General features: G+C 37.4%; 1 protein-coding gene across 3 annotated transcripts in view; it reads left to right on the top strand.

Annotated features, from left to right (window-relative positions):
- Window positions 1-17,814, top strand: part of DISP1 (dispatched RND transporter family member 1) — a 214,670-nt gene that overhangs the window by 74,564 nt on the left and 122,292 nt on the right. The window contains exon 3 of one of the 3 annotated variants that reach the window (XM_055146915.1): window positions 13,471-13,533. The exons of 1 other annotated variant lie outside the window; for it this stretch is intronic. In XM_055146915.1, the coding sequence (XP_055002890.1) occupies window positions 13,488-13,533 (46 nt within the window). In that variant the 5' untranslated portion in view covers window positions 13,471-13,487. Of the gene's footprint in view, window positions 1-13,470; window positions 13,548-17,814 lie in introns of all 3 variants that reach the window. One more of the 3 variants, XM_055146917.1, reaches the window with a different exon arrangement.

Below are 17,814 nucleotides of genomic sequence, written 5' to 3'. Positions count from 1 at the left end.
AGCACTGAGCAAAAGAGAACATTGCAGAATTATAGTATTTATGTAAAGTTTGAAATAATGTCAAGAATTACATGTATTATTTATGGATATATAAGTAGTAATCATAAAAGATGTACATGGGAATGGAAACCCCCAATTCAGGACTGTGGTTGCCTCCTTGTAAAAAAGAAAAGAAAGAGAAATAGGATCTCTGAATATCTGCAAATTAAATATCTTTCCTTTGTAATATTTATTTTTAAGAAGGAAAATAAGACCAATATTAAAATGAAAAAATCTTAATTTTTTATTAAATTTTTAAAATTTTAAATAATTAAAAAAAATAGAGCTGGGATAAAGGTGCCTGGGTATTATGTTAGTCTTTATTTCATATGCACTCTTATTATTTCAGATGCACCCTAATATGTGAGACTGTAAAAAAGCAGGAGAAAGAAAGGACTTGACTTCTGGAGTCAGAAGCATGCATGCACCCTTTTTCTGATGCCACTGAACTCTGTGGCTTTGGGCAAGTTGTTCTCCCTGTCTGAGCTGATTATTTCATCTATAAAATGGTTATTTCATCTATAAAATGGGGATAATAATATCTCCATCCCAATTTGTTGGGAGGGATAAGCAGCATGCCTAAAATACTCTTTTAGAGTTCTTACAATTGGTAAGTGACAAGAACTGGGAATAAAATGTGGATAACTGGAATTGCCTCTGCTCTCATAAAACTTTCTGTAGCCTAACTGCTCCCCCCTCCCAATGTGTTAAAAGAAATAAAAGAAAAACTTTCACATAACCTTTGGAGGTTGGGGGAAGAATAGAGGGGGTAAATGACTCATCAGCTACCCAAATAAATGTAGAAAGGATACATACTTAAAATCTTCAGGGTACGTAATGTGACTCTCAAAGTAAGAGAGATTCTGAACTGCGTGTTTGGTTCCCCAAAATCCAAACCCCCTAATGTGATAGTGATTGGAAGTAGGGTCTTTGAGAGACCCTACTATGAGTCTAGAGCGTGGAGCGACTAATACTTCATGGTGCAACTAGTACTTTTATAAGAAGAAATGCAAGAGAACATGTTCCTCTCCCCAACATGATGAAACTAGGGCAAGGCTCTCACCAAAATCCAAATATGCTGACACCCTGCCTCCAAATCCGTGATAAACATTTATTGGGTAAGCCACTTCATCCATGATACCCTAGTTACAGATGCCAAAACTGATTGGATGTGGGAGATCTCAACTGTTGGATAAGATCATAAAAGGCTTTGCTGCATAATGCCCTCGAGGAGGGCTTTGGAGTAAAAAGAGCAGGAGCTTCAGGAAGGAGGGTAAAGGGTGCATGCCAAGGGAACAGTCTGGAGTGTTCAAGAGAGAGCACAGGCTACACAAGTTAAGAGGAAGGAAATAGAACAGAGAGCTAGAAGGAGGAGCATGTGGATACCAGATGATGCTGCAGAAGTGGATATGAACTGGAGCTGCAAAAATCGGTATATTTGGTGGTGTGATTTGGAGTTTAAAAAGAGCAATGGAAGACAATGGAAGCTAGAGATACTTAAAATCAGAAGAAGCATTTAATGTACTCATAGCAGACAACGTAAATGCTGGGGCATTGTTTAAGGAGTCCTAGAATGATATACTAAATTGACCCAGAGCCATCAGTGCTACTGTTGATGCCGTTTTAAATTTAATTTTTTTATGTTTAATTGCCACACCTGGCGGTGCTCAGGGCTTGCTCTTGGCTTTGCATGCAGGGATTACTCCAAATGGGCTTGGGGACCATATGGGGTGCCTGGGATCTATCTAGGGTCAGCCACATGCAAGGCAAGAGCCGTCCTGCTATACTGTCACTAGACTGGCCCTTGGTGATGGCCTTTTAAAAGATGGAAGTTTCATCCACAAACCAGTGAGCAGTTTCACTTCTTTCACCACTTGGGGAGGAGTGTTTGTCACTCTCTAATCCTTTTTGCTAAGTAACTGGTTGCTCAGAGTTAATGATCTTTTTATTAGATCTAATAGAATCCTTTGTGGCATAAATTCTAACCTTATGCTTTGTTATATAAAATCAAAGTTAAAGCCCAAAATAGTGAACAAATACAATGAATTTATGGTATCTTAGATTTCTTTGTGTGTTACGACAATGACTGATGATTTTCTTATTCACCTCCTACATTGAAGCTCTTAAAGCATTAATGTCTTAAGTGCTTTCCAATCATTAATGAATTAACAAATGTTGGTTGTGGATTTACAATGCCCAAAGTACCAATGCTTGTGTGTCACAGGGCTGCCCATTAAATGAATTCATTGCTGTGGTTCTATCCTTCCTTCTGCTTCAGTAACAGAGAACTTCTGCTTTGGTTTTCTGAGGCATCCCGCATCTCTACCAGCAATAAAGAGGTGAGCAGAAATTGGATGATAGAGGGAGAGATGAAGGAGAGAGGACATAACTGTGCTTCAAAAATAGGCACCACGAGGCGTGACTCTTGAGCACAGTAGCCTGTGAGCACCACTGACTATAGTCTAACCCCTCTCCCTTCCCAATGTGTTAAAAGAAAGAAAAGAAAACCTCATTGTTCACGTTTAGAGGATGCTCAGGAAGCAGCATATTATTCAGAAAACTGATAAAGGGACAAAATTGAGGGCTTACAAAAGTAGAAAAAGATGAAGACAAACACTGTTAAATGTCTGTGTTAAGACAAGAACAGGTTCTTGAACTTAAGCATGAAGATTGTTACCAATGGTGTAGATGTCCCAAGGGCTGAGGGAGTTTATCTAAAGGAATGAGTGGGAAGTGGGCAGTGGAGCACAGGCTGCCCCAAGTGGATGTGTGCTGCCGGTTTTATCCCCTTCTTGATTGAAAGGAAAGAGTCATTGAGTCAAGTGGGTGGGCTGGAGGTCAGTGCCATGGAGGTTTTCTGGGTTGTGCAGGAGAGAGGAGAGTCTGTAGAGCCAGGGGTTCAGATTTTTTTGGTGGGGTACCATTTATTCTATAGATCAATTGGAACTGACACTTTTTCAGAAGGCAGGAGAGGTTGGGCTCTTTCGCTGCATGTAGGGATTGGCATGTGGATTGGCGTTTCTGCCAGAGGTGGGAAAAATTAGGCTTCTCCATGCTTAGGTATTTGATCTCTGCCCCTATCAGCTGCATGAAATTTGGCCATAAAATGGGCCTTTTTAATTTATCTCCTTTCCTGTTGATGGATAATTTGTTTATCCTTTTTCCTTTTTTTTGCCTCCGCCGCCACTTCTTCTTCCTCCCCTCCCTCTCCCTCCTCCTTTAGTAAATAGAGAATTACTCAATTACCTGGTACATATTATTTTGATGAACTTTTAAGTTAATCATAGGGTAGCATCTTGTGGCAACTGGACTTCTGAGGTTAAGGAGCATTTTTAAAGCTATATTTTAAAAAATATATTAATAATTATTACAGCTAGCTTACCTCTGGGAAAGTAGCACCAGTTTCTGTTCCCACACGTAGGTGTAATAGTACATTTCTCCACACCTTTGCTCATAGATGGACGAGCACAGTTCAATTGATACTGTATGATAAGTAGAAGTATCTTGGCTTTAATTTGAATAGAATGCAGTGATGAGTAAGTTAATTTGAATTGATAAATAATAGGGATAACTAATTAGGCAAACTTGGGGGATTAATGCTTTTATTTATTTTTTTTTCTGGCACAGACTGTAGTTGAGCAAAGTGGTGGTGGCTCCTAAGCATTCTTAAGTGAGCCAGAGGTTTCTCCTGGTGGTTCTTGGCTAATCTGGCATCAGTTCAGTGTAGGGCTCATGGATGGCGTGTTGCTTAAGCCCTGAGATGCTGCTTGCTTTGGGCTCCAAAGTATTGGAGATTAGCCAGGCTCCCCCACGCAGCTGTAGGACCTCACCTGGCTGTGTTCAGGGGACTGTAGGACTGCATCCCATATTGCTGTGGTGCCAGGGATCAAACCGTGTCGGCCATATGCTGGGCATGCACCTTCACCCTGTACCATCTGTGTATCTCTCTGAACCCTTATTATTTGTTTCTAACCAGGCATCCTTAAGGATGAATGCTTAATTTGGCTGCAGGATGCACAGCATCTTTCATTTTTCCCTTAGTTGGGTGTTGTCAAAAGAACTTCAGGGGAGAAGCTTGTCTTGGTCATTTACTTTATATTAGCTGTATCATAACATATTATCATGAATCATAATATCTCAGCATAAATAGTCTGTGTAGGTGATAATGACCAATTGCAAGACTTTACAGATAAAGCTTTTTATAAACCATAAGGTAATGTTGACATATAATAGTACTTTGTGAATAGGTTTTATTGTATAAGCAATGCCGTCAAAGGAAGCTTTTGCAATCTTAAAATTTTAATTTAAGATACTGAGACTTGCCTTTACTATTATATTGGCATTATGGTTTTGCGGGTCTGGAGATGAAGTGAAATGTTTCATTCTCCAGGTATAAATAAAAGCCACATTTTAATCAATGTATGAGCAGAGAGCATATGGTGGGTGTGATTTCTGGTCCCTGCATAATCCCTTTCCTTGCTCAGCCCCTAATCACTGGGCTGTATCTCTGACCCCAAGAACAAACTTAATAGACAAAAAAGACAGCTCACAAAAGAGGGCCTAAATGTAAGTAATATAACTAAAAGAGGATTACATTTCCTAGTAATCTAAAATTTAAATAAAGTACTGTTTTATCCATTAAGTTTAACAAAGTGTATTTTAACAGTATTGATGATTTGTTGCCATAACATTAATGTGTTCCTTGTGGAATATAGATGGGCATAACTCAAGGGAACAACTTCATAATATTTATCAAGAATACTTCTAAGTGTTTTAAGTAAATAATAAATGTACCCCGAAGCTATATATAAATGTGTTCATCATTGTATTATTTATAATAACAAAATTCAGAGGTATTCTTAATGTTTAATCATTAGAGGAAGTGCCTGGGTAAATTATGCATCTATGTAATAGACAGCATTACATTTTTAACTTAGCTTGAGAAAATGGTTCTATTATTATGTGGGGAAAATAGAAAACACAATTTCAGTTATATTTTAAGAAGAGAAATAGACATGGGTATATTAAAAGGGCTGGAATTAATGTGCCAAGTTGTTAAGAGGATATTCAGACTTTGGATTCATAGGTGATTGTTTTTTTGCTGTTTATCCTTTTTCGTGTGGTCTAGTTTTCCTTCCATATGCCTATACTGGTTTTGTAATCAGAAGAAGTGAATGCTATTTACTTAAAACCAGTCTGTGATGATCTCTCCATGTTAGGAATACAGCTTGCTCATGTGTTTGTAGGAGAGTTATTTTCCACAGCATAGACTATTTATCACGGAGAAGAACTTAGAATTTTTATAGAAGGTATTCCTCTCTTTGGTTGAACTACATAATAATATAGGTAAGGGTGGTGTGTGTGGGGGGGGCCTGGGAAGTAGCACATTTCTGGGCCTTCATATTGAACTCTTTCACCCACTTGGCCAGGTGTTGCTAGAAATGTGAAAAGGCCCTTGGCCCCCCCAGTATGCTGTTTGAGAGGCACCCATCAAAATAATAATAGTGAACCTGGGTCTATGGAAAGAGTAGCTTTCCTAAATGTGAGAGAGAAGTCTACATGTAGCTTGGGAGATAGTCATCCTAAAACATACTATTTATAGGACAGGTAATGAAAATTGCATTGAACTTGTTTAATGAGTTTACTGTATGTCTCTAAGCAGAATGTATTGTATCCTGTCATTGTTGATAAAGAACAAGATGATTGGACTAGTGCTTTTAGTTATCCCTTCCTGCCTGGCATTTTCTTTATAGAGATGAGGTAAGAATCAAGGTTGCAGCTTCGTAATGAATTTATTGACAAGAGCTTATTGGCACTTGGGTATAGTTCAAGCATCATCATATTAAGATGTTATGGTGGAAGAGTTTTACACATTATTTGTATGTTTAATTTTGAGTTAAAGGAAAAACACTGATTTGGCAATATTTTATTCTTTAATTTTGAAGGGACATAAAGCATAAATATTCTATATTATTTGTTGAATATTCCTATTTTTAAAAGAGTGGATTAGGACAAAGTATTGAGTACCCTTATATATGTATATATGTTTGTGTGTGTTTATTGAACATGTACAGATAAAGTAATACTGTTGTATCAATTTAAGTATTTTTTGGGGTCACACTCAGCGATGCTCAGGGGTTACTCCTGGCTTTGCACTCAGGAATTACTCCTGGCAGTGCTTGGGGGACCACATGGGATGCCGGGGATCGAACCCAGGTCGGTCGCGTGCAAGGCAAACGCCCTACCCGCTGTGCTATCGCTCCGGCCCCTCCATTTAAGTATTTAAAAAGGCTCTAAATAAGATTTCACTGTTGGTTTTTTTAATCCACAAAAGAAAAATTTTGAGGTGAAGTGGGTTTTGAACTTTAATTTTAATGACTGACATTTTTTTTAATTTCTTTTTTCTTTAAAATTGGAATTTTTTGACAGATTTTTAAGGAAAATACTACACGTATATGCAAAGAATAATCTCATTTCTATCAGTAACTGCCATGGAAAGGTTTAAAACAAGTGCACATTTCACTTCACTTTGAATGAAATCTATATTATGGATCAAATAATCATTTTTATTTCTCAGTGATATTCATTTCATTATTTAAGAACTAACTTTAAATGCTAAATTGGAGGCGTGTGAATTTTTCTTCACTACTTGAGGGTATTACAATCATCTGCACTACAAAGGAGTGTTTCTCATTCTATTTTAGTAATCTGGGAATGGTAAATATTTAGAAGGACTCTAATACAATGGCAAAGGAGAAGGAAATTGAAGCTTGATGAGATCTTCTCTTGTCTGAATTAGTTTTCAATGTATCTTTGTTTAGAGAAGCAAGAAAAACTATTGCAAACTTGCAGGTTAGTGTAAAGGGACTAAATAGTTTTCTTTTGTAAATTTATGAGAGAAAAGTATTTGCTATGTGCTTCCTTTGAACTAGTTTTAAAACTTCCTGTACTATACACTTTACATTTAGATCAGTTCCCATATCTCTGTCTTGATTTCCCATGGAATTTGACAGAAAAGAAAGTCTTTACTTTATAATGGAAATTCACAGTTTCTCTGTTATATTTTATAGATTTAGTTTTCTGATAATAAGGCATCATGATGGCAATTAAAGATATTTCAAGCATCATTGTTATACATACGTATAAATACTTAGAAGTTAATAAACAGTGAAAACAGAAGTCAAAACAGGTAAATTTTTTGCAGTGGAAATTTTCAGAAAGAACATTGAGGTCTGCCACATATAAGCACTACGATGAAAAAGAAGTTCTTAGTAAAAACTGTTGCATCAGCTTTTAGAAAAAATATTTCTAGAACATAAATAGAACTGCATTCAAACAAAGATGCTTATGGGTAAGAAATTCCAAATAAAATAATGTAAGAGAATATTTTATGTCCTTTGAGCTAATTTTTTTAAAATGATGAGAAGGCCCAGGAATTGTCAGATACTAGAATGTAGAGGGCGATTTGACAGTGCAGCTTAAGGACGAGAAGTGTGTTCAAACTCTCTACCGCAGTATTCCAAGAATGAAAATTTATCCTAAGACTAAGAAAAAGAGGAAGGAAGCATGTGCCAGTGTGCAAACATTTCCATAGAAACTACTTTTTTCAGTTTCCCGATTTTCCAAAAGAGCAATCAGGCATTGTTTAGAAATAGCCTATACAAGATATACAGTTTTTACAAGAAATAGTTGCACATCCACAGGCATACATAGGTTGTACACATATGGTTGTGTGTGTTTCCAATGGTCTAATGGGGATATTTCAAAGACTCCAGGAACATGTAGTAGTATAATACGTTTCTGTACTTAACCGTGAAAATTTTACAAGATTTTGTATTTGCTAACAAGTGAAAAAGTAACAAAATACATTCTCCGAACTAAAATGGAAGACATTTTATAAGTTGAGAGGGACCCTGATCATAAGGATAGCTACTAAACTGATAGACCTTGCAACAAAAGGAAATTGTATATCTTCTTTATGTTAGCTTCCTACGAGAGTATCTGGCTTGTTGGGTTGTTTGACCTTTTATTTTCCTAAATCCTTGTTTGCTGAATTCCCAAGTTCCTGACACATAACTACATCAGCATTATGTGAGCGGTATAAAATGCAAATTTATAGGTTTCCATTCCTTGTATTATATATTCACCTATGCTCAGGGATTCTCCCCACCCCTAGCATTTTATTTTGAAATAATTCAATTTATGTATTTATTTTTTAGCGAGGTAATATTTTGTTGTCTTATTGTGACATTGGCTTATAACTAACTATATGTTTTGGAAAAATAATTTATCCCTCTTCGAGATATATTGTTACCACACTACACACAGTACCAGAGTACCAATATTTTTTAAATAAGTTTTATTGGATCATTGTGAGATACAGTTACAAACTTGCATGATTACATTTCTGTCACATAATGTTGGAGCATCCATCCCTCCACCAGTGCACATTTTCCACCAGCATTGTTCTCAGTGTCCTTCCCACCACCCTCACCCCATCCTACTCCCTGCCTCTGTGGCAGGTACAATTGTTCTTGCTCTCTCTCTAATTTTGGGCTTTAAGATTTGCAATACAAATATTAAGAGGCAATCATATTCGGTTCTTGGTCTGCTTTCAGTACATATCTCCATCCTGGGAGATCCCTCCAGTCATAATTTACTTAGTGGTTCCTTCTCCATTCCAGCTGCCTTTTCCCTCAGCAGGTAGAGCCTGGCTTCCAAACTCTAGTGTGATACCCCTGGCCCTTATCTCTACTGTCCTTAGATGTTATCTCATATTATGCTTCTTTATATTCCACAAATGAGGGCAGTCCTTTTGTGTCTATCCCTTTCTGACTCATTTCACTTAGCATGATACTGTCCATGTCCATCTACTTATATGAAAATTTCATGATTTCATCTCTTCTAACAACTGCATAGTATTCCATTGTGTAGAATGTACCAAGGTTTCTTTAACCGGTCATCTATTCTCAGGCACTCGGGTTTTTTCCAGATTCTGGCTATTGTAAACAGTGCTGCAATAAATATATAAGTGCAGATGTCATTTCTACTGTGTTGTTTTGCATCTCTGGCATATATTCCCAGAAGTAGTATTGCTGGGTCATATGGAAGCTCAATTTCTAGGTTTTGGAGGAAGGTCCAGTTTTCCAAAATGGCTGGACTAGTGAGCATTCCCACCAACAGTGAAAGAGCATCCCTTTCTCCCCGCATCCATACTAACACGGTTCCTTTTGTTCTTTTGATTATGTGCCAGTCTCTGTGGTGTGAGATGATATCTCATTGTTGTTTTGAGTTGCATCTCCCTGATGATTAGTGATGTAGAGCATTTTTTTATGTGCCTTTTGGTCATTTGTGTTTCTTTTTTGAGGAAACTTCTGTTCATTTCTTCTCCCCATTTTTTTGATGGGATTAGAGGTTTTTTTCTTGTAAAATTTGTATATCCTGGATATTAAGCCCCTGTGTAATGGGTATTTGGTAAATATTTTTTCCCATCCCATGAGCTCTTTTTGTATTTTAGTCACAGTTTCTTTTGAGGTACAGAAGCTTCTGAGTTTAACATAACAATATTTTTTTTAATAATGCCCATTGTAGGGGGCTGGAGGAATAGCACAGCGGGTAGGGCATTTGCCTTGCACGCGGCTGACCCTGCTTTGATTCCCAGCATCCCATATGGTCCCCTGAGCACCGCCATGAGTAATTTCCTGAGTGCAGAGCCAGGAGTAACCCCTGTGCATTGCCAGGTGTGACCCAAATGAAAATAAATAAATAAATAAATAAATAAGGCCCATTGTATCCTCTGTGCCCCACTGCTTCTCAGTTTGAAGTTTGTTTTCATTTGGCTTTGTCTCTTCCCTTAAGTTGCTTATTAATATCCCACATTTGAGTGAAGTCATCTGATATTTATCATTCTCTTTCTCTCTTTTCTCACTTAGTATGACACTTTCAGTTTCATCCATGTTGTAGAAAAAGGTAAGATTTCACCTTTTCTTATCAGACTAGTATTCATTGTGTCTAAATGTCGCAACTTCTTTATCCACTCATCTATCCTTGGGCACTTGTGTTGTGTCAGATATTGTAAATAGTACTGCAGTGAAGAGAGGTGTGCATAACTTTTTTGCAGGTGAGTTTTTTTACCCACCTTGGGATAGGTATCTAGGAGTGGAATTTTAATTTTTTGAGAAATCTCCATGTGCTGTTTCCTGTAAGGACTAGACCAAATTTATAGCCCCATTAGTGGTGTCTACAGGGTTCCTTTTTCACCATACCTTGTCAATATGCGTTCTGGCCTTTTGGTATAGGCTGTTCTCACAGATGTAAGATCATATCTCATTGCTGTTAAGTTACATTTCCCCAGTAGTCAATGACAATGAGAATTTTTTCATATGCCTATTTATCTTCTTTTGTGCAAAGCCTGTTGAATTCTTCTACCCATTTTCCAATGGAGTTGCTTTCCTGTTGTTGAGTTTTATATGCCCCCCACTTTTATTTTTATGTTTCTTGGACTATACCCAGTAGTATTGTGGGCTACTGTTGGATCACTGCTGGATGGTGGGTGTAGGGTTGCTTCCAGTGGTGTTCAGGGACCCAGGCGGTGCCTGGATTGAACCCTGCATGCATATCATGCATCAACCCTTTGAACTGGTTCCCCAGGTTTTGCTGCTTTTTCTTCCTTCCTTCCTTCTTTCTTTCTTTCTTTCTTTCTTTCTTTCTTTCTTTCTTTCTTTCTTTCTTTCTTTCTTTCTTTCTTTCTTTCTTTCTTCCTTCCTTCCTTCCTTCCTTCCTTCCTTCCTTCTTTCTTTCTTTCTTTCTTTCTTTCTTTCTTTCTTTCTTTCTTTCTTTCTTTCTTTCTTTCTTTCTTTCTTTCTTCCTTCCTTCCTTTCTTTTTTTTCATATTTTGGATAGTAAACCTTTGTCAGATGTATGGTAGTAAAGATTTTCTCTCTCATTTGGAAGGATGTCCTTTTATTTTAATGATAGGTTCTTTCTCAGTACTGAAAGTTTTTTATTTGATGTAATCTCATTTGTTTATTTCTACATTTGTTTTCCTTGTTAGAGTCAACGACATAATAATAGTCAACTTTGTGGAGTGGTAGCCAACTTTTCCTATGTTTTCTTCAGTGTAATGAAGTAATTCTAAAATCTTCAGAAAACTTTTGAGTTCCCTTTGACCCTTCAATCACCTTTTCTTTATGTTATCTTTAGTAACTGTAGCAATTACTAAAACAAGGAAACTAACATTGTTATTCATAGCACTGTCCTCCCGTTGTTCATGTTGTTCATCGATTTGTTCGAGTGGGCACCAGTAACGTCTCCATTGTTAGACTTCTTGTTACTGTTTTTGGCATATCAAATACTCCACGGGGAGCTTGCCAGGCTGTGCTGTGCGGGTGAGATACTCTCAGTAGCTTGCCAACCTCTCCGAGGAGGGACGGAGGAATCAAACCTAGATCAGCCATGTGCAAGGCAAGTGCCCTATCCTCTGTGCTATCATTCCAGCCCCTATCAATTAATCTATAAACCTTATTTTGCCAGTATTCCCACTGAAATCTTTTTTGTGCCCCAGAGTCCAAGTGAGGATCCCACATTGCACTGAATTATCATGTTTTCTTAGTCTTTTGCAGTCTGTAATAGTTACTCAATCTTTCCCTTCTTCCTGCCATGGATATGACAGTTTGAGACATGTTCTTTAGTTTGAGCATATCTGATATTTTCCTAATTGTTAGATTGAGTCTGTGGCTTTGGGAGAAAAACACAGAAGTGAGGCTGTATACTGTTAAAGCATCATATTAGGGGTATATGGTGTTACTCCTGATGATATTAACTTTGGCCACTTGGTTAAGGTGTCTGTCCAGTTTTTAACTCTGGGTGCTGGTTTTTTTTTCTGTTCATTATTAATAGGGATATTCCTTGCTAATTACTCTTTTCATCTAAAAAATCACCATTAGGCAAAAAGTTATAACTAATAATTGCAAGAAGACCCATCTAGCTTTGATGATTATGTAAATATCCTGTTTCTCATCAAACCATGGGTAGCTTTTGACTAAAAGGCATTTTGAGTCAAACACCGTGTTTACCTAATGGTGATTTATCATTTTCACCATTCTTTCTATATTCAATAATTGGAAAGCTAACTATAAGAAAGAAATGCCCTTTGACCCTCCCTTGTTTATTTATAATTATATGGTTTCATGGCTGTTGTGTGAGTGTTAATGCAACAAACTTATTAATTGCTTTGTTTCTCAAATTATTCCGACTTGACTCTAATGAGCTCCTTTGAATTGACTTTTGTGTCCACTGCAAAATTTTTAGACCTCTATTTCTTTGAAGTATTCAGCTATTTCTGGCTCATCTTTTCTTTCTCCTTTCACAGCCCTGGAACTCCAAGGAGTCCTGTTTTGTTTTGTTTTTTAGAATTTTAGGGTTTTTTTTTAATTGAATCATCGTGAGATACATGGTTATAAAGTTGTTCATGATTGGATTTCCATGTTCCAACACCTGTTCCTTCACCAGTGTACATTTCCCACTGTTTTTTGTTGTATAATTTGGAAAGTGGTTATTTAGGAACTAAAATCTGGATGGTAGACGTGCTCCTTGCTGCTTACGTGGCATTGCTTTTAGATCTTTTCAGCAGATGGAGCTAAATATAGTTTTATATGTATATATGTATATATATAGTATAAACTGGGTTTTGTATACAACTACAGAGTAAGCTGTAAGTAGGAGTCTATATATTCCTACTTCTGATTCAAATCCAATAAGGCTGTGTTCTTTGTAATGGTTCTCCTTTCATTATTTGTAACTTTTTCTAGTTACATTTCTCCACTGAGAAATGTGGCTACCATTATAGTAAATTTACATAATTATTTCTACCTAATATATGCATAAAGCAGTAGTTCTCGACTGGAGCATTTTTGTCCCCCAGAGGATATGTGACAATGTCTATAGACATTTTAGGTTACCATAACTGGGGAGCAGTGTGCTAATAGCATCTAGTGACTAGAAACTAGGGATGTTCCAGACCCTCCTACAATGCACAGGACTACACTGGAACAAAAAATTTACATTGTCCAAGATGCCAGCATTCTCAGAATTCAGAAACTTTGACATCAAATGCTTTCAGAATTTGTTTGCCTATATCCCAATGAAAAAAAAATATTTACTATATAGAATATAGTATCTGTGTACAGTTCTCTTTAAGAGTACTATCTAGTGCATGTTAGACTTCTTTCCTTTACCTCATTTAGTATGGTTATATTTTTCGCTTTTAACACAGGATACTTAATATAGTTTATATACTTTTTTGATTGAGATTTTATTTGCTTCTTTTGTGGTGTTGTAAGGAAGCAGTATCAAAATAGACCCTCAGAGAAAAGGGGATGTGATTTTTTTTTTTAAGTTCTCCACATGATTCTTATATTCACCTATTTTCAGAACCACTGCTCTAGCTCATGGGCTTTGAAGTCAGACCAGAACTTAAATCCAGTCTCTTACCAGGTACGTCATGTTGGGTAAGTTACTATCCTTCTCAAATTTTCCAAATCCATTTTTAAGGATAATTGTGAGAATATAAAAGCAAATGAAATGTCTCTCACAAAGCCTGTGCAGACTGGTTGCCCAGATGACAATGGTATTCGTTTTTGCATCTGTTCATTTAGCAAATATTAATTGTTTTTTCTACTGTATTCTGAGGCACCATTTGTACTATGATGCACAATAACTAAGATATTATGTATGCTTTAAAGTATTTTACATTTTAGAGGACTTGACAGTCTTGCAGAAAATAGAATGGATATTGTTTACATTGATGTGAAATAAAAGGAAAAGACTCAAAGAAAATATAATAATAAATCATGATTCTATTTAAATGCGCCTGAATTTTTTGTTTGAAGTTACATTTCTATTATTCATATTCTAAATTGGGGTAGTTGATTTTAGGATCTTGCATGTAAGGTGTCAAAGAAAAAAATTTAGATTCTACTCCTATTAACATGACAATACTTTTTAAAATGAGAAGTGCAAAAGGACAGATGAAGTAAATATTAAAGTATTCATTTATTAACAGGTCAAAAACTTATATTAAACCATTATTTTGTTATTTTTTTCACTCGGTGTATTAAAAAAATAACAAAATAATATTACTATGCACAACTCTTTTTAAAAAGCCTTAGTTTAGCCCTTGGGTGGCAGATATTAATACTGTGTTACCCAAATTAAATAATAAACACCTTAGAGCCTCTCCAAGGTGATTGATAGTGAGGAGCTCTTTGTGACCACATGACCACTCAGATATGAGCCCCTTCATCTGGACCTGATCGTTTGCGGCAACACAAGATCCCTTCTTCTCATTAATTGAGGGGGAGATATCGTAAAGTTAATTTATTTTTGGAGTAAAATTGTTTAGAGAAATCAGGAGAGAGGAAGGAGGAGAGAGAGTGAGGTGTGAGAGGGAGAAGGAAGATGGGAGGTAGAGAGGGAGAGAGAGACAGAGACAGACAGTGACAGAGACAGAGAGACAGAGAGAGAGGACGGAGAATGAGTTTTTTGTTCTCCAAAGGAAAGATACAGGCAAATCAGTTTGTACACTTAAGATTGAGGTACAGGATGAGAAATAGTCACATCGCCAAGACAAAGAATGGACTAGGGATCATAAACTTTAAATAACTACTATGTGTAGTATATTAATTAAATTAATTGTCCTTTCACTGCCTAGTGAAAGTTCCTGGGTCTTCAAAATGCACAGTAATTGCCAATGGGATATAGCTCTTGGTAGAAGTGAAATTAACTCTTAGAGACTGAGCTCACATGTCACTTACCTTAAGCCTCCATCCAAGTTTTTCTTTTGAAAGTCTAACTCCTGTAACTTTGTATATAGCTCTCTGATGAATTATCCTGATTTTTAAAGCTTTTTAGAAAAATAGTTACATATATCTGATTCTCAAATATAAATTATTTCAGGGTTTTAAGAATGTCTAGGAATCAGGTCCTCCAAGCCTTTGATGGTTGTTCCCCAGCCACAATCTCCCAGACTTTGCCTAGAGATTTCCCATCTCTTAGCCAGAGGTTCCCAAACTTTTTGATCTGTAAAACGCTTAACACACCTGAAGTTAGTTGACACCTCAAAGAGATTTTGTGAGTTATATCTGTAAGTCCTTAAATGGTAGAAAATTAAAGCATAATTTCATTTTATTTGTTAGAAAATTAAACTAGTACAGTTGGACATTTTATGTTTGGGTTTTTGTTTGTTTGGGGGCCAACCCAGCTGGGATTACTTCTGGCTCTGTTTTAATTACTCCTAGCAGAGTTGAGTGGCCATATGGGGATGCCGGGGATCAAATCCGACTCAGCCGCATGCAAGGCAAGTGCTTAACCCTCTGTACTATCACTCTGGTCCCTTGGATAACATGTTTGTTTAAAAGTTCTGTTTCCCAGTATAAAACAGAAAGAGGTTATATTTTACATACTTGCAGATCTTTAGTGTCTAGCTTACCGGACGACAGCTAGACTTTGCAGTCTACTGTTTCAGTCAGCCAGTAGCCCCTGGAGAACTGGACGGGGCACTTGTCGGAGAATGAGAGTGAGAAAGGGCACATGCAAACTTAGAGTGTTTATGAAAATAATTTTCACCTTGCAGATCCCTGAATGGGTCTCTGGACTTCCAGATGTTTCCTTTCTTTCTAGGCTAAGGCAGTTATTCCCTGGCTCTCTCTGGTCTCCCAAAGACCATCTACTTCTCTGCAGAGGGTTGTCTTAGGGACTGCTCTGGTGGGGGGTGCAGTCATCTTAACTTGGCTCTCCCTGATTATGTCAAGTTTGATTTTCAAACTAATCAGACTAATCTGTGGCACTGTGACCTCCTGCTAGCTGTGCATAGGTTTGTGTTTAAGTCCAGTAAATGTCACTTTTTCCGACTAGAAAATGGTAAGTTAAATGGATAATATGTGCTCAGTTTTCAGTCTGTGTCCTATCTTACAAGTTTTAATGTCAATTATTATTATTTTCTTTTACTAAGTATTCCAGGTTCTATCATCAATACAAAGGAACAGTTCATTGTTACTGATGCAGGAACTTAAAATGAGCCTGTAAAATTTCTAAACTTATTTTGGTTATAATGTGTAATTTCTTGGTTGTGTTTTGTTAAGAAAATATACACAGTAATAGTTTATGCTATGAATTTTTCTCATATTTGTGACAAAATTTAATATATCTTATTTGTAAAGAATGATAATTTCAAAAAGTACATTATGATATTCTGGTGCTCTGCCATACATATATGTATATATATATATATGTGTTCGAAACTCCTGCAGAGGACAATTAGGAGTCATATATGTTTGAAAAACCCAGCATAGCACAACAAAAGATATATTAGAACTGTGTGTAATATAGCATGTAGGTCCCTGAATCTGAGCTCTGGTGAAGCAGGGTGGAGGAGGGAGTGAAGGGAAAGATCTTTTAGTGATAACTTATTTCAGATAATGGGACTGATTTTTCAACATTAATCTAAAATTAATAACAAGGAGAACTAAGTGTTGGGCAGTATGAATAGTGAGTGATAAGTCTTGAGAAGAAAACTTAGCACATTCTAAGATTTGTTAGACAACAAAGAACTGTGATGGAAGCAGCTACCACTGTTAGTTTGCAGCTCTTTCTTTCTTTCTCTCTCTCTTTCTCTCTCTCTTTCTTTCTTTCTTTCTTTCTTTCTTTCTTTCTTTCTTTCTTTCTTTCTTTCTTTCTTTCTTTCTTTCTTTCTCTTTCTTTCTTTCCCTTCCTTCCTTTCATCCTTCCTTCCTTCCTTCCTTCCTTCCTTCCTTCCTTCCTTCCTTCCTTCCTTCCTTCCTTGAATCACTGTGAGATAGACCATCACAAAGCAATTCATTATTGTATTTCATTCATATAATATGCTCCAACACCCATCCCTCCATCAGTGTACCATTTCGACCACCAGTGTCCCCAGTTTCCTTCCCACTGCTCCCCTACTCCCTCTCCCCCACCCCACCTGCCTCTGTGGCAAGCGCTCTCTCTCTCTCCCTCTCCTCTCTCTCTTCCTCTCTCTTTCTCTCTCTCTCTCTCTCTTCCCCCCTCCCCTATTGTGCATTATGGTTTGCAATACAGGTACTAAGAGATCATTGTGTTTGTTTATAGCATTAAGTATTTTTGTTAAGAAGGTACAGCTGTACCAGCTTTTTTTTTAAACGGTGTTAGGCTTTGGAGTGTGGACATAACTGCCAGGGCTTCTGAAGGTACAGGGAAGTAGGGGGAAGTAGCCTATCTCAACCCCGAGAAAGCCTGGCGATCTCAGTCACAAAACCTGAGTACCTGAATTTTCAGCAGAGTAAGATCTCGGTGAGGTCTGTCCCAAGATGAGTCTGGTCAGGGTCTGGTGGTGATTTTGGATTGTGGGAGCAAGCGGCTGCTGGGGGCTTTGGGTGAGCACTGGGCTAACCTCCTCCTTCTAATGTACCATAGACTGTTCAGCCTTGTGCGGGTCCAAGATTAATGGTGGTTTTTGATCGCTTTCAAGATTTATTTATGGGTCTCTGAAGCAAGGTCGATAAACGAGCTTGTATGGCTGAGCCAGAGGTCATTTGTGGGCTTGGCTCCTATAGACCTAATTTGTAGTGATTCAGTTTCTCAGGAAACTTGGTCCTGGGTTGTTGAGTCTGGCCAGAGGCAGAGCAGCGATTTGGGGGCCTCAGCAAGCCCAAAGGCACCATCAGGCTGTGAATGCACTTGCCCTGTGGGTTCAGGTTGACCTGTGCACAGTGCTGCACCCCC

This window comes from Sorex araneus, chromosome 9, assembly GCF_027595985.1.
Source record: "Sorex araneus isolate mSorAra2 chromosome 9, mSorAra2.pri, whole genome shotgun sequence".
NCBI classification, from domain to species: domain Eukaryota; kingdom Metazoa; phylum Chordata; class Mammalia; order Eulipotyphla; family Soricidae; genus Sorex; species Sorex araneus.
The sequence above is the reverse complement of the archived record's forward strand: the minus strand, read 5'-3'. Positions and strand labels throughout refer to the sequence as shown.